The 25,930-nt window shown below is 33.2% G+C and overlaps 1 protein-coding gene across 2 annotated transcripts; it reads right to left on the reverse strand.

The window, feature by feature from the left end:
- Window positions 1–18,873: 18,873 nt before the first annotated feature.
- Window positions 18,874–22,118, reverse strand: LOC132051669 (BAG family molecular chaperone regulator 1-like). 2 transcript variants are annotated; one of them, XM_059442837.1, is made up of 5 exons: window positions 21,918–22,118; window positions 21,244–21,559; window positions 20,392–20,648; window positions 20,002–20,148; window positions 18,874–19,556 (listed from the first exon to the last, which is right to left on the reverse strand). In XM_059442837.1, exons 2-5 carry the CDS (start codon window positions 21,458–21,460, stop codon window positions 19,176–19,178), a joined length of 1,002 nt encoding a protein of 333 aa, XP_059298820.1. In that variant the 5' UTR covers window positions 21,461–21,559; window positions 21,918–22,118; the 3' UTR covers window positions 18,874–19,175. The 2 variants fall into 2 exon arrangements, with proteins under 2 accessions (XP_059298820.1, XP_059298819.1); XM_059442836.1 differs by lacking the exon at window positions 21,918–22,118 and having other exon boundaries at window positions 21,244–21,903.
- Window positions 22,119–25,930: the final 3,812 nt, after the last annotated feature.

Raw genomic sequence — 25,930 nt, forward strand, 5'->3', positions numbered from 1 at the left:
ATGGCCATTTGACTATGATGTCCATACAAATACAAGATTCTTTTGCTATAGTTTCAAATGCCTTTGCATTTTATTTCTCTAGACAAACAATGGACAACGATTAATTAAAACCAAAATATATAAAAGGAATAAAGAGAAAGCCACGCTATATAGAACAAATAGTTACTATTTCTTTCTGAGGATGAAAAGTGATCTAATTAATTAATCATCATTTGGTTACGGCTCTAGGATTTTCAAGTCACGCAGGATCTTAAATCCTTTATTTTATATTCGGCAAAGGGCCAAATATACCCCTATACTATCGAAAAAGGGTCAAATATACCCCTCGTTGTACTTTCGGTTCAAATATATCCATGTCATTATACTTTTGATCCAAAATACTCCTCCTCCGTTAAAATTGTCCAAGGTGGACACTAGATCTGACGTGGCACTGACAACTCAATGAGATGGACGCCACATGGCATGCCACTTCACCGGCCCAACACATTTAGCCCTTTCTTCCCCTTTTCTTCCACCACTACCATCTCCTCCCTATCCACCACCATTACCGTCATCATTGCCACCTCTATATCTGGGGGTACGTTGATGGTATATAGTGTGACCCCATTAGTGTTGACAGTCTTCTTCCAAAGACATTTGGGCTTAACTACGAATTTTTTTTTCATGATTACATAATTGTGATATCAAGGTTAAATATCTGTTGTGGAAGTACCTTTTACTAAAATCGTATTAACTGAATTTAAGGATATCACTCCATCATTCACCATCTATTAGTGGAATAGTACGATAATTTCCTTTGTCTTCAATCACCTGCATTCATAATTCAATTAGTTTGTTCAAGCTCCTGAATCTCATTGCATTTAAAGGTTGATTATGTTGGGTTTAATAGATAGGTTGAATGGGAAATAGAGGGAAAAGAAGTGGAGGGAAAATGAGTTGTTCCCTTTTGCTTTATGAAATAAACATTTGTCCCTCATAGGCGGTGGAAAGAAAAGATCTCCTACTTAAAAGTAGAAGCACTCCTTCTTGTTGCTAAAGGGTCAAGAAGAGGGTCTCGCCTCGCGCCGTCGTCGTTGCTCGGCTTCGGCTTCAGTCAAATGATTGATTGATAATCTTTATGGATCAAATTTTTGTTTCTGAAAGGTTGCAAACCTTTTTGAAAAGTTGCAAAGCTTTTCCCAACCAATGCATTAATGGCAGTGTAATCCTTTTCCCAACCAATGCAAACCTTTCTGATATTCTCTATTCTTCTACTCTCTTGAAAATTTTCTTCTGTGAGTGGGTGTAATCCTTCTATCCCTGGAGGAAATATTCCACATTCAACCTCGGGTACTTGAGGGGAATAATTTCCTTAAGGACACACTGTGCATTCAGTGGGCTAGATTTCTGTTCCTTAAAAATATTTTCATATACTCTTTCTGATTATTTTTTCAGATTCTGTTTTACATTGGTTTATACTTTCTGATTTTGTAAAGTTACTGATTTCTGAAAATTTTGCTAAATTACTGTTTCGTAATACAGATTGCTAACAGATTATACATGATCTTTGACTCCATTGATAACCCGATGTAGCATAGTAAGTTTTTGGTTTACAGCAACAATGTCAAATAACATCAACAGTGGTGGAGAGCAGGTGATCTGGGTCCTTAAAAAAGTTTCCCGTGATCTCCAATGGTGGTGGAGGAGAAGAAAATTTTAGTGGTGGAAGAACAAATAGAGGGGAGGGGAAAATGGGTTAGGGGTGGTGAGATGACATGTCACATGGCATCCACCTAATCAAATGTTAGCGCCATGTAAGATTGAATGTCCATCTTGGATAACTTTAATGGAGGAGGGGTATATTTGAACCAATAGTATAACGGCAGAGGCATATTTGAACCCAAAGTATAATGAGGGGTATATTTGGCCCTTTTCCGATAGTACAGGTGAATATTTGGCCCTTTTCCGTTTTATATTTTAGTTACACTATTACCAGAATAAAGTATAGATTTAACGGTGTATATACCGTCATGCATATTCAGATTCATTAGCAACTTTCATCTAATATACATGCAGAAGCATGTGGATTTTGAATAATAGATGCGCATTGATTATAGTCTAAGAATGCACAAATAATAAATTGGAGCAGCTTTTCGACATGTCTATGTACGTACATGATAACATATAAAAATATGCGTGCTTACTTAAGAGATGACGTTTAGAATTTAAGGGGGGCCCTATCATTGTTTTCGATCCGATGAGTTAAGTCTACTCATCAAATCATGCATATGTAGCTCATACAATATTCGGACAATCAAGAAATGGCCCCCTTTTTAAAATCCTCAAGTGTCAATCATAAATTGTTAATAACTTATTCTTGATGCTCCAATAATTTCCAACATGTTGTTTTACCTAGTCTTTTCTCACATTTAGTATGCGAAAATTAGAAAACTTAGCATTGAGCTATATAATAACATTGCTACAAGTGTTTAATCAACAAATAGTAATGTATTGGTATAAATATACCGGAAGCGAAGATTATATTATCGAGTATGTGGCGAGCACAAACAAGACTAGATATGGTCCACCCGCGAATGGTTCAGTCAGAAGATAATTAGACTGTCCGGGAGTTGCCAATGGGACGGGTTTCACCAACACAAGATTATAAAGATCCGAAACAAATAATACAGATGTAACCTGAGTGACCAGAGGAAAACTCAGATAACAGCCAGCTTCCAAAATTTTAGGGATTCCATTTAATCACATTAACTCCGACGATCTATGCACAATAACATTGGAAATGTGGGGAGATAAAAAATATTAGTTATTGTTCTACCCTATAAAAGACCCTCAACTTTCCCACGATTGTGTCATTTGATTTTTCACCTGCCTCTTGAAAACTTTACGATGATTCTCTGGAAACACGAATGTTCCTTTCTGCTCTACTGGAGAATCAATAAGAACTTGTCTCTTCTACTCTTTTGTTAATTATTTACTATTTATTACTTAATTCTTTATTTCAATTATTTAACCGCTATCTCATCAATAATATCATAGGATTAAGATTATTTTTTTACCTTAGTCAAACAAATTCAATTGGTTGACTTAATAATCAAACTTTTGACGGCAGTTTAACAAAATTTGATGATGGGTGCAGTCTGCAGAGCTGCCCCAGATAAAAATTATGCGGCTTTACGAAGCCGTCAGGTCCAAGTCAAGTTTATTAATATTAGTGATGACAACTCTGAAAGTAAAATAATAACATGTCAAAGTTAGAAATTAGAAAGAAAAAAAATTGTAATTATTATCTCACTGTCCGTTCAAGATCAGGCTGGATCCGTTATGATTTTATTACCAAACTATTTTCTCCTAATTAATCATGTTTAATTACGTCCCTTGGCCCTTCAAGATTTTTGCGACCCTTTGCTTAGAGTTAGAGAGTGTGTCCTAAATGCATTGTTTAATGAAATTCTAATCGCAGCTGATTATGATTTTTGATCTACCAATGGGGAAACGTTGACAAAGAAACATGAAGAATCAGAATATTTAGTATATTCATTGAAATTGGATTAGAAATAAACATAACTATATTAACCGACAACAGAAAGTGGGCGGCGTGAGTGACATAAAAAAAAAAAAAAAAAAATTTTGTTAGGTTATCCTAAGCAACTCATGACATGTTGATAGAGGCTTGTGAATTGTGATGTGCATAGATTTTTTGTTTTGACACACAGTTTGTAAAATCTCAGTGAACGTAGACAAGTTGGTACACAATTTGGAAAAAAGAGAAACAGAACTTCAAATAGGATAGCATAATTTTTTTTGATATTGGGAACAGTGTTCTCCTTTAAAGACATAAATATATCTGTACAATATAATTAGTACGAGATTGGGTTAATTTGAAGATAAGGAGTCCGCTCATTTCTCAGCTCACATGAGTTGTTACCCAATTAAGGTTTATATATGACCTCTGACACTATACTTAGTGTCACTACTAGAAATAGAGATTTTTTTCACCGATATTCAGTGAGAAATTTGTCTTTATAAAATATGAGTTTTCCATCTTATTCCCACCGAATCAGCTCACTAGGAAAACACATGGTGTGAAACTAGTTCCCATTGAAGTGTTGAGAAACTTCATGATATTTTTGTGTCAAAACATTACTATTTAGATTTTTCCCACCGGCGTTCAGTGGGAATAGCCACTCAAAAATACCCCTCTAGTTTGGAAAATTTAAAATATCTTCCGAACTTATTTTGGGTGAAAATACCTCCCATCCTTGAAGTTTCAAATATACCGCCTTGACGGAATTAACCCTCAAAATAACCTGAAATTATTTTTAAATCAAACTCCATCATTTAAACCGGACCCAACTAAATAATACCCATAAGATCCCCTTATTCCCCCACTACGTAGGTTTGAAGTTTGAGGGAATTGGGGAATAAGAGATCTTACAAGTTATTATTTAGTTGGGTCAGTTTAAATGATTTTTGGAATGTGGCTTAAAAAATAATTTCAAGTTATTTTGAGGGATAATTTCCGTCAAGACGGATATATTTGAAAACTTTAAGGATGAGAGGAATATTTTTTATCCAAAATAAGTTCGGAGAATATTTTTAGCCCTTTTTTCCAAAGTAGGGGGGGTATTTTTGACCCTTTTCCCAAAAGAAATTCAAGAAAATGCACTGAGGAGGAATATGATGTTGAGAAAAAAACAACATGATGACTGATGTACGCGGCGCCAATTTTTCATCTACAGATATTATAAAAGATGATCACCACAGATGATCAGCTTGACAAAATTATATTATTACTACTACTCCTCTCTATTAAGTTACGGTACCTAGTAAAGCTATTGGAAATTAAATGGAAGATACTTAAATAGAATGAAGAGACTTATCTGGGAATTAGGGGTGAACATGAGCTGATTTTCTGACTTTTGCCTAATGAAGAACATCCATCATTAATTTCTTCAATTGTATCAGAAAGATCAAAATGTAAGTGCGTTTTAAATTGGGAAATGATGTAAAAGGGCAGCCCTATTTGAATATCAACTCAACACTGCAAGTGGTTTAGAAAGGTCATTAATCAACTTGTTGATTACTAAGGGCAGTGCCCTAGCTAGACATGGATTAATTGAACTCATAGCTATGTTTTAATTTCCTTTTTGGTTTAAACGAAAAGCCACACAAATTTTAATATTAATTAAGGAAAGATCAAAAGGTCACAAAATTAAGTGTCCTTTCCCTCGAGAGTTTATTTTCTTGCCCCCTTTTTTTCTTCTTTTTAAAAGTCGAGGGAATCTAGTTTTTTAAGATGTACTAGTGTACGTTGGAAAATTATCAATGAATTTCTGTAATAATTGTGTTCGGCGAACAAACGAAATATGTCACGTCTGGTTTCACCCTATTGGAGCTTTAAAGCCATTTGTCAAATATGTGAACAAAACACATAAAAAAAAAAAAAACTAATACCATTTTGCAAGATTTTGATTCGATTCCACAGTGAAGAGAAATGATTAGTTAGAAAAAGCCACATTAACAAATTGACTTCAATTAGATTCTCTATAAAAGAATATTCATGTATTTGAACTGGATTCTGCAGTAGCAAGTTGTCACACAAGGCTTCTTGGCTGGAGGATAACCAATTAAAGATTAGACATGGAAATGCCACTTAATTACTTGTTTATTTATTATTACTAGTTCGTAATTAGTAGTTGACTTTTGCAGCTTTATCTCGTGTTAAGCTAGCTACCCATATATGGCTTTGAAAGGCTATGTAACTGTGTACGTGTTACATCGAAAGCTTTCCTTCGAGAACATTCTTTGTTAATTGGCAAAGATGAAGATACTGCTAGCAGTTATTAGGAGCTACTGCAACTTTGACTAAATCAAATAAACATGCCAAGAAGAGGCAATACGGTTAAGAGTTGGCTTGTTCAAGTTTTAGGTTGAGGGGAGATTAGATAGAGTAAAACAGAACCGCTTAATAAAATAGATAGAGCTATCAATATGGGCCGATTCAATCCAGACTGGCTAACCCACACAGGCTTTAAAATTTGACGGGCCATGCCGGGCTACCCATCACATAGTTGCGGGCCCCGACGGCCTGGCCCGGTCACTTTTTAAGGATTTATTTTAGGTCGAGGGGGGTTTATATATAGAGTCAAGCAGGAACGTCTTAATAAAATAATAGGTGTAAATAAAAGACTCTTTTTATTATTAAAACAAAACCTCATATAACTTTGCTCGCTCTTCATGCGATAGTGAAAGAACTAAATAGTCATCTCACAAATTTTATTAGAAATAATATTTACTAATCTACATATTTTGAGGATTTTGCCAGAAGATTGAGAACGTTTAATAAAATTATCTTGAGTATTGGCATGCTCAACGAATGAAGAGAAATCTAATTTCTCTTTCAACTTTAATATCAAGGGTTTATGTCTCCCTCAGAGAATGGAATATTTAAAGTATCTAAAAGTTTTATGGTACTCATAAAAGGTAAATTGCATTCTAGGTTGTATTATTTTTAGGGTAGTGTAATTGAATCTGAAGCTGTTGCAGCTGCTGGAAAGTGGTCATAATAAGTCGTGTTATGGTACTTGCGACTTGATCATATTAGTGCAATAGAGTACCTTTGTAAGCAAATAGAATTGTTGGGTGAGTATAAAAATCAAGCTTTGAATTTTTGTGAGCATTGTGTGTCAGATAAATAGATGAGGGTGTATTTCAGTAAAAAGGCAGAGCAGAAAACTGAATACAGATTAAATTACACACATTCACACTTGTTGGGTACAAATGGAGTTCCCTCAAAAAGTGATATCAGTTACTTTATGACTTTGATTTACGGTTACATAAAATATAGGAGTGGGTGCACTTTCTGGCAAAAAAAAAAAAAAAAAAAAAAAAGAAAAGAAATGTTTTTGACATTTATTAAATGAAGATGATGTTTGAGAAGCTGACATAAAGAAAAGTTTAGCAGTTTGAACGGACAATGAATTGAAATTTTGCAATTCAGAGTTCACTAATTTCTATAGCGGTATAGTGAGATATTGCACCTATGTCGGAACACCACAACAAAATGGTGTTGCAAAAAGTATGAACAAAAATTTTTGTCACAAGGCACAAAACATGCTTTGATACTCATGTGTTGGCAAAACTTTTTGGGCTGAAGCAAACCTTTTATTTGGTCAATATGTCTTCATCCATAACTATTGAGTGCAATGCTCTTTTTGAGATGTGGACCGCTTCACATACTGATGATTCAAAATTCAAGATATTTTGTTCTCCTGCTTATGCGCTTGGAAGGGATGAAAAACTTGAGCCAAAGGCAAAAAAGAAAAAGTATATTTATTAGCTACTAAGCTGGAACAAAAGGTAATAAGTTGTGGTGCACGGCGCAGAAAAATTCAGGATTAATTATCACTAGGGATGTAACATTTAATAAATCTGTCTCACTAGGCAGTCATAGGAAAAAGGTAAGAGCAAAAACAAATCATGATATCAGTGGACGCATAGATCTAGAAATCGAATGTCTACTACCTCAACCCAATAATTCAGAAGTAGATCCAGTGCATAATCTTGATCAATATGATAAAGTTGATGCACCTGTGCAACACCAGCCGTATAATACTGCAACATGTGAATAGAAAAGAATCGTTATATCACCACAAGCGTGTGCAAACTATGTTGATGTGAAGAAAGTGTCTACACATGATAATCCAGCTACTATGATAACCAAAGCAGTCTTGACTAACAAGTTTAGGCATTCCCAAGACTTGATTGGCAGGACAGAGGGAAGATAGTTGTTACGAATTTACTCAGTAAGTTTTGTTTAGATCATCTATTATCTTTAATAATCATTAACTATATATGTAAAATACTTTATTGTGAACTCAGTAACTATGACAATTATGGGTTTGATGGCATGTTTAGAACTCATACATGAACTCTAACTTTTAGTTCTGCCTCTGGCCATTAGTGTGTGCAGTATTCAGTAGAGCCCTTGCACGGGCTGAGGCAAGAAAGAGAGATGTTATTCTTGTTGATGAAGAGAATTCAAGCAAAGGGGAATATTTGTTTTGTGTCTTCAATCTATTAGTGTTAATTATACCAAATTTCATGGTAGGTTAGGAAATCTATTTTTCTTGTAGGATTGAGAAAATTATTGTCCTTATGGGTATGAAGACAATTTCTTGCAGGATTAGGACATATTGAGGATTTATATATAAAGGTGTCATATGTGATTTTTTATACTATATAATAATTCATTTCTTTCGCAGTAAAAGATTCTCTCTACTTCTGGCCCGAGAATTAGGCTTACTTGAACTTCGTTAAATTCTTCTAATATTTTTCTTTTCTATTTTCTTTGTGTGTGATTGTGTGCTAGGTAAGTCACGATCTTTCACAACTTTCACTTATTTACCTTACAAGTACATTTTATTGGTTAATCATCAAATCACTGAATATGTTGTTGTTGTTGCTGCAATCATCAAAACTCACATAACTCAGCATAACCACACTCTATTTTGTCTTTTAACGATGTCCAATAGAGACAAAAGAGAGGAAGTGACATCCTCTTAAGGGAGACAAAATTGGCATACGGAGTCTTTGGAGAATAACCACCCAAAATATTGGTAACAAATAGTTACTTAAAAGTTTTCGTAATATTTTCTACTCTTGCTCGCAGCTTGTGAACATAATTATATGAATGTCAACAATGTAGTCTTTAACTTGTACTAGGTAATTTATCTGCGCTTCGCGCGATCGTGAAATTACCCGTTAAATTTACAGATGATCCTTCGTTGATATCCGAAAATATAATAAAATAGCTTAAATGTCGTTTCTTTTAAAAAAGTAAAGATATCTACCTGTTTTGTCATGCTTTCTATAATTTTTGCTATGACTTCTTCACTTCTGTTATTTCTTTTTTCGAACTGCTTGAATTGTTTTTTCTTGAGCCGAGGGTCTACTCGAAATAGTCTCTCTACCTCCCAAGGTAGAGGCAAAGTCCGCATTCACCCTACCCTCTTCGTAACCCCACTTGTGTGCATAACACTCCACTTGTGGCCATAACACTGAGTATGTTGTGATTGTTATATAAATGAGGAGATTCGACATTATCACATATCTCAAAAATCCAAAACTTCGCATATCATTTATTCCAAAATTAGTTTATTTTAGAACTTTAAGGGACCTGTAAAAGGAAAATGCGACATCTAAAACGAACCGGAAGGAATACATCAGGTTAAGAAAAGCTCTAAAACCTAAGAACAGAGCAACAGAAAACAATAACATATAAGAATAGTAACTATCAAGGAAACAGTGTAATACATCCAAATAAAATCAATCAGTTTTCATTCCACCGTAAAAGTAATCTTTGTAGGATAGCCACAAAACAGAACTTGAAAAAATATACTTATGTATTTTACTGAGCCAAATATTATATTATAAAAGATATGGAGGTTCAGTAATTAGCAGATAAATAGTAAAGACAACTTTACATCATTGTTCAAAAAAAGAAGAGGCAGAAAAGGGGATTACCGATGCCAAATGGGAGGAATAACAGGAATTACATATGGAAGAGAGGAAGCAAGAAGAGAAGAGAAACATGCCAATTAAGGGGTTTAAAAGGTGGCTTTTGAACTTCTTAAACGGAAGAATTACATCAATTCATGAATGTCGGCCTATTTACAATAATAACGCATGAGTCGTTATTTTAATTTAAGTTACAAACCGTTATGTTTTTTTCTTTTTGAAAGAAGGAAACAAATTTTTAGCAGGTAAAAAGGAAAGAAAATTCAAAAAAAAAAAAAAAAAAGATAAATAGTGTTTCGCCATTGAGAGGTCGCATACATACCATGTTGACTTATGTCCCCCTTTTGAACTTTAGGTAAATTCATTACCCGTTGTAGCCAAAAAAAAAAAAATTTACATGCTTTAGCCACTTTTTCTTAGTTTGGTGCCACTGTTGGATTTCTATGTTTGAATTTTATGTTTTTGCTTTTGTTTATTATTAATAAATATCCCATGAAATTTTTTAGTGGTTGCTAAAAAAAAACGTTTAAAATGTGTGTAAACATTTTTATACATTATTATACACTTTTACGGTGTAGATGTGTATAAACACCTCTTATACATTATGTATAAACCTCTTTTATGTATAAACACCTCTTGTATGAGTTTGTATAATATTGTATACTAGTTCAAAGTGTTATACACCTCTTGTATAAATTTGTATAATCATGTATATTCAGTGTAAAAGTGTGTATGAAAACCTCTTATACATTATTATACACTTTTATACAAGGTTGATACATTGTCTACTCCAGGTGTATAAAGTTGTATATTGTTGTATAAAGTTGAATATTCAAGTTGGGCCATAAAATGCTGGACTGTAGGTTTGTAATTTAAAATATGGGCTATGAATATGTAATTTTGACCCATAAATTGTGTATAAGTGAAATTTCCCATATATATATATTGATTACGTCAAACAATAAACCTTATTGGATAGAAAATTTTCAGTTCGCGTGCACCATTCACTATATTTTTCTCTGCAGTCAAGTGCTTGCTTCACCATGGCCTGCTTTGTATACAAGAGGTCTTCCTTTAGACTTATCAAACTTATTTGCTTTAACTTTCATAATTTAGGATCATCTCCACAAAAGAGTATGCATTTTAACTTTTTCAATGTTACTTTGAAATAGTAACCCAAAGATCTTATGAGGGGAACACTACTTGACTAATTAATGAATTAAATAGGTGGACAAAAAAAATTTGGACCAAAAAGATTACTTTGTTTGACATGTATCAACTGACCTCAAGAAGTACAAGCAACACCTTAATTACAGTTCTAGCAAAAGTTATGTTCGAATTTAGAAATTTCAATCAATATTCACCAAATATATAATTTTGTGAATGCAAATAAATCAAATTGCGGCTATTGTTGAATGATTCAACTGCTCTAATAAATGATTCGCAGGAATATTTGTTTACAATAGAAAATTCTTGCAACTGCATGCTAGTCTGAACGAAATTTAAATTCGTTGTTGAATCGCCAGTCTCCACTTGAACAAAAGCAAAGACAATAAAGATCTGACATTGGGGGTATTGAATTGGTGTACCAGTTATTAAATTGTCATAATACTTGAATATTTGTGGCTAATTAATTATAAAGGGAAGAAACAACTTTTATTAGGATTCTATTCGCACAAATAGATTTTACATATTATGATATCTGAGAAAAAACTTTAAGATAATCTTTAATAAACTAAGATCATTGCATGACAGAACTCCTTAAAATGTGACAAAACGCATGCATGCTAAGTTGTCTTTTTTTATAATATCGATCTCCTTCCTTAAAAGTGTCATTTTATAAGTAGCATTTCACATATGTCAGATCTTTATCATCACAAAACAAGCAAAAATAAAATTAAAAAAATGTAAAGACAAAATATTTTTGAAATGGTAATAATATATCAAATTAATTAAACATGCAAAGAAGCTACAAAAATGAAAGTTAAAACGGAAAAGGGTCAAATATACCCCTCTACTATCGGAAAAGGGCTAAATATACCCCTCATTATACTTTGGATCCAAATATACTCCTACCATTATACTTTGGGCACAAATATACCCCTCCACCGTTAAAGTTGTCCACGGTGGATATCCAATCCATGTGGCACTGACAGTTGATGAGGTGAATGCCACGTGGCATGCCACCTCAACACCCCTAACCCATTTTACCCCTACCCTCTATTTGTTCATCCACTTCTAAAATTCTCTTCCCCTCCACCACCATGTTAAAATGGTAATAGCCAGCCTAAATTACATTTCCACAGAGATGAACTTCAACATTTCTCCATACCGAACACACCTAAGTGTAGTTACACCATAGCAGATCACATAGCTTCTTTTTTGGGAAACAACAGTTACCTATGTAGTTGGTTCAAAGTGTAAATTAAACCCATCAAAGTCAAAAAAAGAAGACTTGTAACTTATTATCCTCAATAATGATGTGGGAATTAATTACATTGCTTCAGTTTTCAGAGAGTTCACCCAAGTATGGGAGTCAATGCACTCAGCTATTTCGACGAACAAGACAGAAATGGGAGAGAATTTTCTTTTTTTTGACGTGGTGTGTGCGTGGGGGGTGGGGGGGGGGGGAGGAATTCTAGAGGTTGATGAACAAATAGAGAGTAGGGGTAAAATGGGTTAGGGGTGTTGAGGTGGTATGCCACATGGGATCCACCTCATCAAATTTCAGTGCCGCGTAGGATTGAATGTCCACCTTTGGATAACTTTAACGGTACAGGGGTATATTTGTGCCCAAAGTATAACGGTAGGGATATCTTTGAACCCAAAATATAATGAGGGGTATATTTAGCGCTTTTCCGATAGTACAGGGTATATTTGACCCTTTTCCGAAGTTAAAAAACACAATAGAGGAAAAAATACATCTCATAATTGTAGTATTCAAGTCTTGATACATCGTGATGACTTTTTCTATGTTAAAACGGAGATGTCTTGTTGGATCACTCACAAATTATGCTGAACTTTTAAAAATTGACATACTACATATTACAAAAAAGTATCAATTCTTAGTTTCTCCAAACAAAACTATAGCTATGCTACGTTAAAAAATATACCAAAATAATTAAGCTAAAAAGCTACAAAAACAAGCACAAAATTATGATATGCAAGTCATGATAGAACAAAATGACTTTTTTTTTTTTTAAAATAAAAATTCCCAGTAGCATCTGGGTTTTCATACCAACACTTGGAATTACACCTGAGCAAGGGATGGCCTAACTCAGTATATCAAAGAAAATGACTGTGTTGCATTACAAATACTGTATTAATTACCTGCATATGCACAGTCTCAACTACACAAAATAACTTACTAAAACATTAAGACTTGTCAAATCTATTTTTTTTTCCAACAAACTAGAGAAATATTGTCATGACCAAATTAAAGATCTGCAACTTAATCAATGGCTGCAACTTGGTGCATGTTTCAAGTTCCTTGTCCAAAAACTTCAATAACCTTGTTAGCTATTGCACTTGCATTACGTTGTAGAACCTCCACACATCTTTGAAGAGATAGCTATAGTGATCACCAATCAATCCTCCATCAATATGTTGGGGATCCATCTGAACTTCATCAAGGGCTTTTGAAACAAACAGATGCAGCATGAAAAACAACACTACTATAGCAGTCCAACAGAAAAATTCAATAGTAACGGCATAAAAACCAGTAGCATTTATACAAAAATATTCTTCCTCTGCCTATGCCTTAGAGACTCCATTTACACGAGGTCTAGTCTACAAGGTCCAGTAGCTGTGGATGGGAGACTCGTCTGAACAAAAGTAATCAGTTCGTTGTTTGTAATACTTCATTTAGCTAAAGCATCTGCAACTTGGTTGGCTTCTCCATAGCAGTGTCGAACATCACAAGTAATAGCACTTGAGATATTTTGAATACGAATAATAATGTTCTTCATTTGCCAAGGGATATTATAGTTACCTTTGATCATTTCAACCACAATCTTAGAGTCAAATTCCAAAATTACTTTGCTATGCACATTTTGAGAAAACCTTTCCAGGCCATTTAGAGCAGCATTGGCTTCGGCCATATTAGTATTATCCATTCCAATACTTCGAGCAAATGCCATGATAATTTTTCCTCTGTGATCTTTACAAATTCCTCCAATTCCAGCTCTTCCATTTGTATCCCTACTTCCATCTGTATTGATCTTCACCCAATTTTCAGGGGCCATTTAACCACAGTACATTTAATCTTGGGAGTAAGGCCCATAACCTGCTAATGCATAAATTCCCACCTGGAGCTCCATTCAGTATTACTCTTTGCTTTGGAGACAACCCATTTCAGATGAGAAAGAATCTTATATTGCATCCTCTTAGTATAGCATCTGTTACCTCCATATATGACTGAGCATCTCGCTTTCCGTATCTCCCAACAAATTACTACAGGAGTAATTTGTAGAATAGTCTGATGAAGTGAGTTTTTTGGTTTGATATTCCACCACGTTTGAAGCATACACCTTATAGGTATATCCTCCTAAGAAATGCCACCAGGATTTCCAAAGAAATTCCACATTTGTTCAGCAATTTTTCCACCAATGAAAGTATGGTGCATAGTATCTCTTTGATCATTAGGGCAACAAAAACACCTGGCATCACTGTCAATCCCAAATCTAGCACCAATAGTATCATTAAAAGGCAAGTTTCTTTTCAAAAATCTCCCGGCAGAAGCAATAGAAAAAGTACCATTACTATTAGGCATCCAAATAGGAGTATCAATTAGATCCGGATTACTAATGTCAATGGAGTTGATATGTTCAGTAAGATATTCAGGAAGCTGTAACTGATCTATGTCCCAATTACCATTAGTAATAACATCACTGACAATTTGGGCATAATTAAAATCATTTCTATGAATAATCTGAGCTACAGCACCCATTTCACACCAGTTATCCCACCACAAATTACTATTTCCCTTATTGATTTTCCAAATTAGAAGTTCTTCCACTTGATCTCTAATTTTGACCAATTGTTTCCAAGCAAGGGAATGAGTAGGCTGAATAGTAGAAGCAACAGGATGAGTAGAACAATATTTAGCTAAAACAAAAGTACCCCATAGAGATTTACACGTTCTAAGCCTCCACCATGCTATACTCACATGTTAAATTAATCTTGTCAAATAAGCAAAACATTACACATTGTGACAAAAATGCATCGACTATCAATCTTTGTCATACAAAACTATGCACATTATGACTGTAATAAATTAAACAATTAAAAAAAAAAAAAAAAGAACATGCAAATAAGATGTAAAAATGAAAGCTACGTACAAACATAAAAGAGAAAAAAAATATTTCACAACTTCAACATGCAAGTCATGGCATATCAGCATTACGTTATTCTATATTCAATTTAAATTTTCTGTGGGGTTACTTACATATCATGTCGTGGTGCTAAAACTTTCATAGATTATGATAACATACATCAACTATTATTTCTCTCCAGAACATTATTCGCATTATGACTGTCATACTTCAAATATATATACTAGAAGTGATTAAAAGTTCAAACTTAGGGAAAAAAGGACAACAGTATTATGAGAGTTTCTTTATTTTAACTCAATGAGATCTTATTTTTTATATCTTAAAAATCTTAGACAAAATAAGTGTACAACAAAAATTGGAGTAACAAACTAACTCTTACCTTCAAAACAAAAACCAACGGACACCGAAAGAATGAGACGAAATTCGATGCTTGCATGCAGAAGAAGTATAAAAATGTTTGTAAGAGATCGAAAAAATTGCAAAAGAACGAAAACAAAGATATTGATGTTAACGAAAATCAGGGATTATTAGCAAGATCAAATATATCACAAGAAAATATTTTTACAAAAATATGTTAAAACGTGAACTAATATTAAATAGCAGTCTAGCGTGGAACCCACAAGCAAATTTGTGAGCATCATGGGCTGGTTTAGTTAGGGAAATTGATATGTATATGTCATTCGAGTAAATAATTAATATAAATAGATTCTTTTTACTTTATTGGCATATTTAATCTACTATGACTTAAAATTGACAGCTTATAATCAAAGATCAAAACAACCCTTAAAGAACGCTCGCATCTTCAAATGTCAGAGGTGGTTTGCTTCAAGAAAGAAAGGTCTTAAAGTTTGCACAAGATGTTAAATGATGATACTGAGGAAAACGCTGAACATATATTAGAAGAAGGGCTAGAATGAGATAGAAATAGAGAGTCCAAAGAAACAAAAATAAAAGAAATATGAGATTGTTTAAACCACCGATTTGTTTGAAGAATATCTGAAATTCAAAAGAGTTATAAAAACTCAAATAATTGTCAAAAGTGTGTGAAAACTGTAATTTATATACTTCTTATCGGTTACTGCCATGATTAGAAAGTCTAGATAATGTATATTCGGGTAAGATATCCGTGTGTATATTGCTTGAATATATAAAACATTGTATATCTGGCAAGATATTCATGTATATCTTACATGTATATCCATGTTTCACATATATGTTTGTGTGCATCCATCAGAATAAGTGTGTGATACACAGTGATATACATTACCAAAAAATATGTCGAAGATGAAAACTTATCGAGGGATTGTTAGAGAGATATTTGGGGTGGGTTTAGAAAATGTGAAAAAAGAGAGACAAACGAACCTATAAGAATTATCTATTGTCATTTTTTTCTACTTACATGTGCTAATTTCAATTATTAGCGAAATAATTGTCTATTGTACTTAAGAAGTTGTAGATAGATGTCGATATACTCTTTTAGTGGGATGATTTGGGCACCAAAATAGGCGATGCCAAAATTAGCCTACTTGGGATGTTTCTAGGTAACTACATTTTTTTTTTTTTTTTTTTTTTGTCATCTCACACTCTTAGCTGGAAGCAAGGAATAAATTTTAATCTTCATTTTCGAATTATACCCGCTTCACTCAAAATCTCGTAACTGAAACATTCGCGATTGACTACTTTAGCTCAGAGTGATTGCTTAGTAACTGAATTATACCGGCTTATTTTTGTTGTTTTGGCTTAAAAACAATTGCTTAAAAACACTTTTATTTTATTTTACCTAAACATTACAAAAATGCTTAAAAACTATTTTGGCATAAAAGCACCTAAAATAAGACAATCCAAACAGGCTCTAGGAAATTTTACTAATTGGAATGCTTTATAGCTATAGCATTCGCTCATGGGTATTTGCCTTCGAATCGGATAACGATTCAGCATGAAAGAAGCAGGAGTCAAGAAAATAGATTGAGACACAATTAGAGCAATCACTATGAGCTACCTAGTTCGAGGTAGGGGCGGACTTAGCTTGGAGGAAGAGATTCCGATTGAAACTTTGTTTTACTGAAAATTGAGTTAATTTTTTGGTTGGTCATTCTTCAAGTTATGGAAATTACTCAATAGAGTAACTTTTGTATTTTGTAAGATAACAAAGCCATCCAAAGTTACTTTACTGTGTAATTCCCATATTGGCTTATCCAATTCAGCTCATTGGACATATTTGGAAGCAATTATTAGATGGGCTGAATTGGACAAATTAATATGGACTGAGTATGTAAGCCCATCTAATAGTTGGACTGATTTGTACTAAGCGTAAACCCAAATCGATATATGAGAAATCTTGCCAAAATATTTAAATAAAACATATCTTTGTTCTGTTTAATAAGTTATAATAAAGCAAAAAAGTTTATTAGTTTCCGTTTGGTAATTAAGCAAATTATAAGAAGACAAATAAAAAAATTCAAACTTGGTAAGAGTTGGACAAGGGGACTATGACCCATTGTTTAGCTTTGTCTGGACCTGCTCATCTCAACCGACGAACTTTTGGGCAAGGTTAGCAATGACAATATTGATTCATCCCATTTTGACCCCCCCAAATTCTAACCCAAACCGCCAATTTATCACCCCTATATGCGATTTACACCCCAAAAAAAAAAAAATGAGGAAGAGAGAGAAAAATGGCTGTAAAACTATTAAGTATTCCATCAAATCATTCTGCGAGCTGTTTGATGCCAATTGGAGTGTCAACAGAGTTGCTCTAGAAAATGCAACACAAAAGCCATTGCAGTCCTTTCTTCCTGAATAACTATCTCCTCTTCTTACACTGAGATTGAGTCAAGAGAGAGAATTTATAGAAAATGCAACACAAAAGCCATTGCAGTCCCTTCTTCCTGAACAACTATCTCCTCTTCTTACACTGAGATTGAGTTACGAGAAAGAATTTATAGAAAATACAACACAAAAGCTTGCAGCCCCCTGCCACAGGAACAATTATCTCTTCTTCTTACACTGAGATTGAGTTAAGAGAAAAACGCGAAACATATCTTGGGAACCATTGTCAAGACTATGCATATGGCTTCATTCAAATTGCAATTTGCACTTCATTGCAACAACTTATCAAGAAGGGTAGAGGAGAATACACACCTGAGAGGATAGGCGTGTACTCAAAGTAGCGGAGAATGCGATCGTGGCACAAAGGATGACTTGAATTCTATGTAGGTACTCTTACCGTCTAACGAACATACACAAACACAGAAGCAAGAGTCCTGCATGACTCCGTCAAACTTGACACAAAGGCTGGGAAACTAACCATGGATTTTTTTTAAAGTGGAATGGCATTCAGATACTTGATTTCTTAAAAGACAGAATCAATAGAAGGAAACCCCTAAACGCAGAATAGATTGATATGCAAATCGAAGTACATGCCAACGAAGGAAGTGGATGGAACGATGTTCCTTGTTTGAAGGCTGCCAAAAGCCACATGATGCACTGATTATTGAAGTACTAGAACAAGAGCTGCAGATGAAAGCAGTTGATCTGCATTAATGGCTATTGAAGCAACTAATTCGGATAGATAGATTAGTTAGTCAAGAATATGATAGATTCTGCATTGAGATACTCAAATCATATAATTCTTTGTGCCTCAAACTAGCTCAAAGCCCAATGGAGTTGGAGGCATCAGTTGGTACATAGTTTTCCGAGACTTAATCCAAATCGGATAACAATACGGAGGATCAAAAATGAATATGAACCAGGAAGAAAATCAAGCATTACTTCAAATAGTTCTCCTCACCTGCCTAGTTTGAGAAATTGATCACCGGAAATTTACCAGACCAACAGTCCCAAAATCCGTTGATTGCGAGCACTTCTCCTTGTCATAACTAGTCTCATCGACATCAATTATCAACTGAACACAAATATGAGTGCCTACAATTCTATCACCTCTGGTGTAAGGTAAGCACCAGAACTCTCACTTGAATAAGCATTTTTGTATGATTTAAGTATAATCTGCATGGTTAGGAAATATACTATATCTATCGACTTCAATAACAATACAATCGAAAATACATAATGGTATGATCAACACCAAAAACATTACATAGTACTGATGATCGAGAACTTGGAAGAAGAAATACAACCTAATACTCCAGTAACTATTATGCAGTAACCCCAGTTATTTCTCATATTGGAGATTATTAAAAGGGGATTTAAAACAAAACCTAGATACAGAAAAGAATGGAGAATAGGTACAAAAACAACAAGAGAAAGGAGAAATTCACAGCAGCCAACCCCTCAAACTAGCACAAACACTTTTTTGTCTACAACTCAAAGCAAATCCCAACTGACTCGTGGTTGGGCAGCTGCAGCATGGGTACTTGATGTGGTTGTAGGAGATGAGAAATGATCCAGCAATGGCGCTGGCGTGGGATCAAATGTTTCCCATTGTGTTGTTATGACAACAGGCCCTGAGGTCGAGTGCCTTGATTGCTGCTGCTGTTTGCTTTGTACCGGTGAATTCCCAAATGAATGTCTGTCTTGATGTTGTTGAACCGGTGATGATGCCTGCTCATTCAGATACATATCATCGTGATGCTGATGAGCTGTAGGAGATTGGACTTTTGAATTGTGATTTCCAGTGTTTGTTGGCACTGAATTTTTAATCTTCAACACATCTAGTGTTTCGACACACTTTTGCACTTTTCTCACCTGCAAACATAAACCATATTTTTAAAAATTACGTATCGTATTGTATTGTACTTTATTGTTTTGATGTATACAGCGTTTGGATAGATTGTACTGTTTTCCGTCATTACATAATCTTAAGGATAAACCTACAATATTAGTATATAAAAAAAAAAAAAAAAAAAAAAAGTAGGGTACGGGATAGAGTTATTATAAAAGTAATAGGGTAAAGGATAAAATAGGATTATCAAATAATAAGCAAAGAAAAATGAGACAAAGAAAGGTAAGGACGCGACCACACCATACCGATCGACCGTTACATTTGATGAGACTTTTCGGTTACGTAATGATGGATCTAACGATACGATACAATAAAATAAAATTTAAGTAGCAGTCAGCACAAATATTACATTTATAGTAAACAAGCTTGAAAATGTTGAGCTTGCTATGAAGGATTTAGGTTTAATACCTGATTTTTCCTCTGCAGCTTTATATCACCTTCAGCAACAATACCATCCAATTGAACCAGCTGATTCATCAACAATTCTGTCAGATTTATCAAATCCTTTTCTACAACTTTTCCACCTTTAGTAATTATAGATTCCAGTGCAGAAACCTATATAAGCAATCAAAATGTACGTAACAGTTAGCAACAATACTTATATTTCCACAGACAATTGAGTTGTATACATATAGTACTAATAAAGAAGACTTTTGATTTTTGTGAACTTAAATTAAAGATATGCATAATGTATAAAAATACCCTTTAGAATCTTGTGGTAGATAAAGAGTTACTAATAAATATAGAAAGTGACATTCTTTTTTAAACATATTAAAAGAGAAAGCAAGACAAAGGTACCTGTCTAGCCAGTCTACCGACTTCCACACTGATTTCTGAAATTGTTTTAGCGGCTTTCTCCACTTTAGCATTTTTTCTCTTCTCAAGGTACCGTCTTTCTTGGCTAAGTGGGTCTTCAATTAGAACAATTTTGGACTTATCCTTCACTCCAGCAATATCAAGAAATGATTTATTGTCCCTTTCTTTGTCTTTATACAGTAACTTCTGATCTTGGTGATGCAACCCCGTTGGACCCGTCAACATCTTCTTCAATTCTCCTACAATTTGACAACACCAATTCACTAACGAAATAAAAAAACAATAGAAAATACAGAGATGCTATAAAAAAAATTAAAAAAAAACTATTGTCTTCGTCCCAGTTTAGTTTAAGTGTCTTAATTTGACTGAGTATAAAATTTAAGGAATAAAAAGAGACTTTTGAATAATCTAAATTAAAGAGTTATGTAATGTAATAAAATGTTTTTGAATCTTGTGATTTTAAATTTAAAATATAGATGTTTGAATCATCAACTTACTCCCTGCATCTTAATTTATGTGATATTTTTCACTTTTCAAGCGTCAATTTGACTAAATTTTAAAGTTAAATTGCATAATTAGATTAACTCAATATTTTAAGATTAAAATTTATATATTTGAAAACTACATAAAAAGTACTATAAGTTGCAACTTTTCTCATATCAATTTAGTGAAAAATATATCTTAAAATGTTAATTAAAATTTGTGCAGTTTAAATCTTGGAGAGCGAAAAATATCACATAAAATTGGGACAGAGAGAAAGCTAAATATAAAACAAGACACTCTTATTAAAACAAACCAAAAAGAAAAGCTAAGACACTTTAAATTCCGACATACCAAAGGTTGCTTGAGAACTGATATTGATGTCGTGGTAAATGGAGCGGTACTTGACCCGAACCCGAATAGTAGGTGGAGCAGGACGGTTTTCAGAATCCGGGTTGCGTTTCTGGACCAGCATTCCACTTGGCCTCAGCTCCCACTCATTCTCACCCGCAACCGAACTACCATTAATCACCGGTGGCATTCCGGTAACTTTGGTCTTCATTTCCATCATATTTTTTCAGTTTGTAAGCTAAATGAGAAAGTTTAGAAATTATTTCAAATTGCTACGTTGACTTCTTGGAGAAATAGATCAATGCATTGACTTAACGATCTACAAAGTCAATAAGAACGCAGTTGTATCAGTGTTTAAACTTGTAATTGCTAGTGACACGTGTATACCGAGAAATGTAATGGTGGCTTTCACTAGTGAATTAACTGAAAGAAATTCGAAGGCGGTACCAAGTTGAAATTGTAGATCTTATTGAAGAGCTAGAAATGTAAAGAATCAAAAAGGTTAGCGACAAATTTGCCCAAAATGACGAGACATTAGGCCAATCAGAAAGTCTATACATTTATCCGATTACTCAGCCTATGATTTCAACGTTAGAAAAAAAATCAAAAATTTTCAGAAAAAAAAAAAAAAAAAGAAGAAGAAGAAGAAGAGAATGAAGAAAAAAGAAAGTACCAACTGGAAGAATAAGGAGGAGAGATGAAAATAAGATACTACTTGAGAAATATATGTATAAATAAATGAGTGGACAGCGAAACAGAAGAAAGAAGTACTAGAGAATTCTGCTAGAGATTTGCTTTTTTTCTATATAAAAAAGAAGAAGCTTAAGGAGTCTTGTGCATAAAGGCTACAGGAACCATGAGAAAAAGGTAGAAAAAGGAACACTGATAATCTACGTTAAATAGAAGGCCAAATGACACATATATACGGGAGCGAATTTATGTATAAAAAATGGGTCACGTGAAATCAGGTCACTCCATTAAATTCGATTTATTATGTATATAATCCTTAAAATATACCTAGTATTAATTGAAGAAACATATGGTCAAACTTGACCAAGTGGAGCACTGGTAAGTGTTGGGTTTAATCTCTTAAAGTTATGGGATTGAATTCTATTAAGTGCACTTTTGCATTAAAAAAAAAAAATTAAATTAAACTCATTCTCTTGAAATTCTGAATTCGCTTCTGCATGATATATAGGATGAAACGAGATATCAAGATGTATGGTTCTGTCATGTAATAATGCATAAGTACATACTTAGAACTTTATTTGCACTAATGATTGCTATGTTGATTATGAAATCCAATCTAGAACACTCTGAAAGAATGATTGTTCCATATCCTCGATCCACAGAACTTTTGAATGAATGAAGAGCCAAATATAGGGCTAAAGGTTAATGCAAGTGAACTCTTTTCTTCTCGCAACGGGGATTCAGGATTTTGGTTAGTTGGATTTAGTACTGAATTCATTATATTCTTAAAATTAAATATTCAAATTTTAGTAAGTTTTATACATACATATATGTATGTTTTTGCAAAGAGTTACGTATGTCACCTATACAGACGGGCGTATTGGAAATGCATATCAGTCTTTTGTTTAAATTTTTTGAATTATTTTTTACAAAAAACAATTAGTGCATTAATTGTAATTAAAATTTAAAATTTTAGTCCATCTCTATGAAGAACTATAAAAGTTATACCCAAGTACCTATTATAAAAATTATACTAAGTAGATACCTAAGCCTTAAGATGGAACTAAAAACTCTTGTCACATTTTGTTGATATTATTTATATTGGAATATACGGGTGAGTGTAAGTATCTATTGCATGTAAGTTTAAACATTTTTTACGGTTTTTTTTTTTTTTTTTTTTGAAGGATTCTTGCAAGGAATATGTATATTATTATACTTCAAAACATTTGAAGGATTCACGTAATATAGCACTCCCACCGTTTCTATTTAAGTGTTTCTATTTAAGTGTCTTACTTTTCATTTTGATATGTTCTAAAAAGAGTGTCTCTTTTTATATTTAGTAAATTGACAATTCAAAAATCTTATATGACAAATTTATAATCACAAGGTTCAAATAATATTTCTGTACATTATAGACATTTTTAATTTAAGATCACAAGATTTAAATATTTTTTTTATTTTTAAAATATTATGTCTAATTAAATTAAGACACTTAAATTAAGACGGAAGAACCACTAGTATTAAGATAATTGTAAATAGTTTTCAACAAGAATTAATATCAAACAGTTGGAGGATCCTTCTCGATGGGGCCGGTGACATGAGTATGGTTTAGGCAGGCAGTCGCATTAAGCCTGCTATTATGTCACTCCAACACTGATTTACGTTACAGCTTACCAACTTCTTTCTTCTCTCCTTTTTGTACTGGCCAATCATCTAGTATTAGCTAGCTGTTTGCCCAGCTTCAAATTCCAAAGCCAGTCATGTACTGCATTTATTTTTAAATTTAAAAATAATTTGACTACTTTTTTTTATAAGGAGAGGTTGTTCAAATGGTAAATATCGTTCACCTCCAATTGCATTAATTTTGGCCAATATTTTAAGAGGTATTTTTTCACCAAATTGATATGAGAAAAGTTATAATTTATAATAGTACTTTTCATTTGATTTTCAAATATATAAAATTAAATTTTAAAATATTGAGTTAATTATTCTAATTCAATTCAGCTTCAAAATTTAGTTTAATTGACTCTCGAAAAGCAAAATATGTCACATAAATTAAGTCGAAGGGAGTAATAAATTTTTATAACTATACAAATGTTATACAACATGTTTGAAATCACGAGTATCAAAGTGTTATACGCACCCCAATATTATGACATATTTTGACCACACGTTATTTCAAACTGTTTTTTTTTTAACTCCAAATCCAATTACACGTATTCACATAAAATGAAATAGAGAGTATATTTTTGTTTGAATTTTGAAATGCACCATGGAATTTCCTCTTTTATCCCATTATCCCTTTCTCTGCGTCTCTATATATGTTGGTTGACAAATTTCCTTCCCTAAATTATCAAGCAATGCATTATTTTAGAGCTTTAAATTCAAGAGAATCAAATGTAGGTTGCATACTTGCATCCAGCTGTACTTACTGGAACATATATCTTGGAAATGCCCACGTGGTAGGAGATGTTTTCACTAATTAAACATCTGATGTAAGTAGATGTATTGCAGCTCATATTTAACATTCAATGGAATTTAAAGGCCTTATATTACTCTACTCATTAGTTTTAAGGTCGTCAATTGATACTCCATGTATTTGTTAAAGTTTTGCTCCAATTTTCTTATCATTGGTTTTTACTTTTTCCAAAAGAAAAAATATAAATTTTTGATATTTGGCTAACCTCTTTTGGAGGAAAAGATTTTACACTTTTATAAATTAAAGATCCTTCATTCTCATACAATAACATACACAGTGTAGTCAATAAAAGAGTCTTGTTTAGGGATAAATTATTCGCTCAATAATTTTGTACTACTTCCTCTATCCGAATTTATGTGATATAGTTTGACTAGGTACGGAGCTTAAGAAAGAACGAAAGACTTTTGAAACTTATGGTCTAAAACAAATCATAGATATTTGTGTGATTGTAAATCATTTCATTAAGGATAAAGGGGAAGTTTTAAGTTAAATTATTTTTAAATATAGAAATGTATCATTCTTTTTGAGACAGACTAAAAAAGATCACATCAATTGGGACAGAGGGAATATTAGTTTTCTCATATATCGGTCAATTAAGCAAACCATATTAACGTATTATGCTTCTTTTAGTATACTTCTCTTTCTTGTCTGATTTTTAAGGTTTATTTTATTAGCTTCTGCATGACTCATTGTTGTTTCGATCCCAACAATATTTCACAATATGCTTATATTCACTCTATTCTTTAATGTTGAAAGTTATGATATACGCTCTTTTTTCATCAATAGAATACTTAAGTTCAATTAACCAAAAAACGAGTGATACCCATAGTAGTAACAATGGTATAATCGGACTTTGAACCTTCACCCATTGATCTTTGGTACAAATTGCAAACTTGGATATGGTTATCTTTGAGAAAAATCTTTGTATTAACCATTGATATAAAACGAAAAATAATGTGTATGCACTAATACTGCTGTTGTCCTCCTTTTTTTTTTTTTTTATACTGCTGTTGTCCTTGGTTCAAAACATCATAACTTTGGAGGCATCCAGCTCCCGTCTCTACTTTCACTTTGACTGACACAACTGCTTCAGTGACCCACTTGCCATTCAAACTTGGAAAAAGAAACTAAATAAAAAGCATATTACAAAAATAGAAATAATTGATGCCTACGTCACCCTAATCTTTCTGACCAAACAAAGACACTTTTACTTTCCTCTCTTGAAAGCCATGCCAATTTTAACCGACACTAATGTGTTCTATTGGATGAAATATTTTAGTATTAAAGATTAATAATAACATTATTGTATTGATTGGAGTTGGTGATATTAAAAAAAAAAAAAAAAAAAAGAATCATAAAAGGTGTAAAACTCAGTCTTATCTATGAGTTGAGAAAAATCATTTCCATCTTTTAATAGAAAATATTTTGCTTGAAGTATGTATTAATCAAATACCATAATTAAGAGGTTTAATTTTTTCATGAAATATTTGTTGCACACTTCATTGTGGAAAAAGAGGTCTC

The sequence above is a fragment of the Lycium ferocissimum genome, chromosome 4, assembly GCF_029784015.1.
Source record: "Lycium ferocissimum isolate CSIRO_LF1 chromosome 4, AGI_CSIRO_Lferr_CH_V1, whole genome shotgun sequence".
NCBI lineage: Eukaryota > Viridiplantae > Streptophyta > Magnoliopsida > Solanales > Solanaceae > Lycium > Lycium ferocissimum.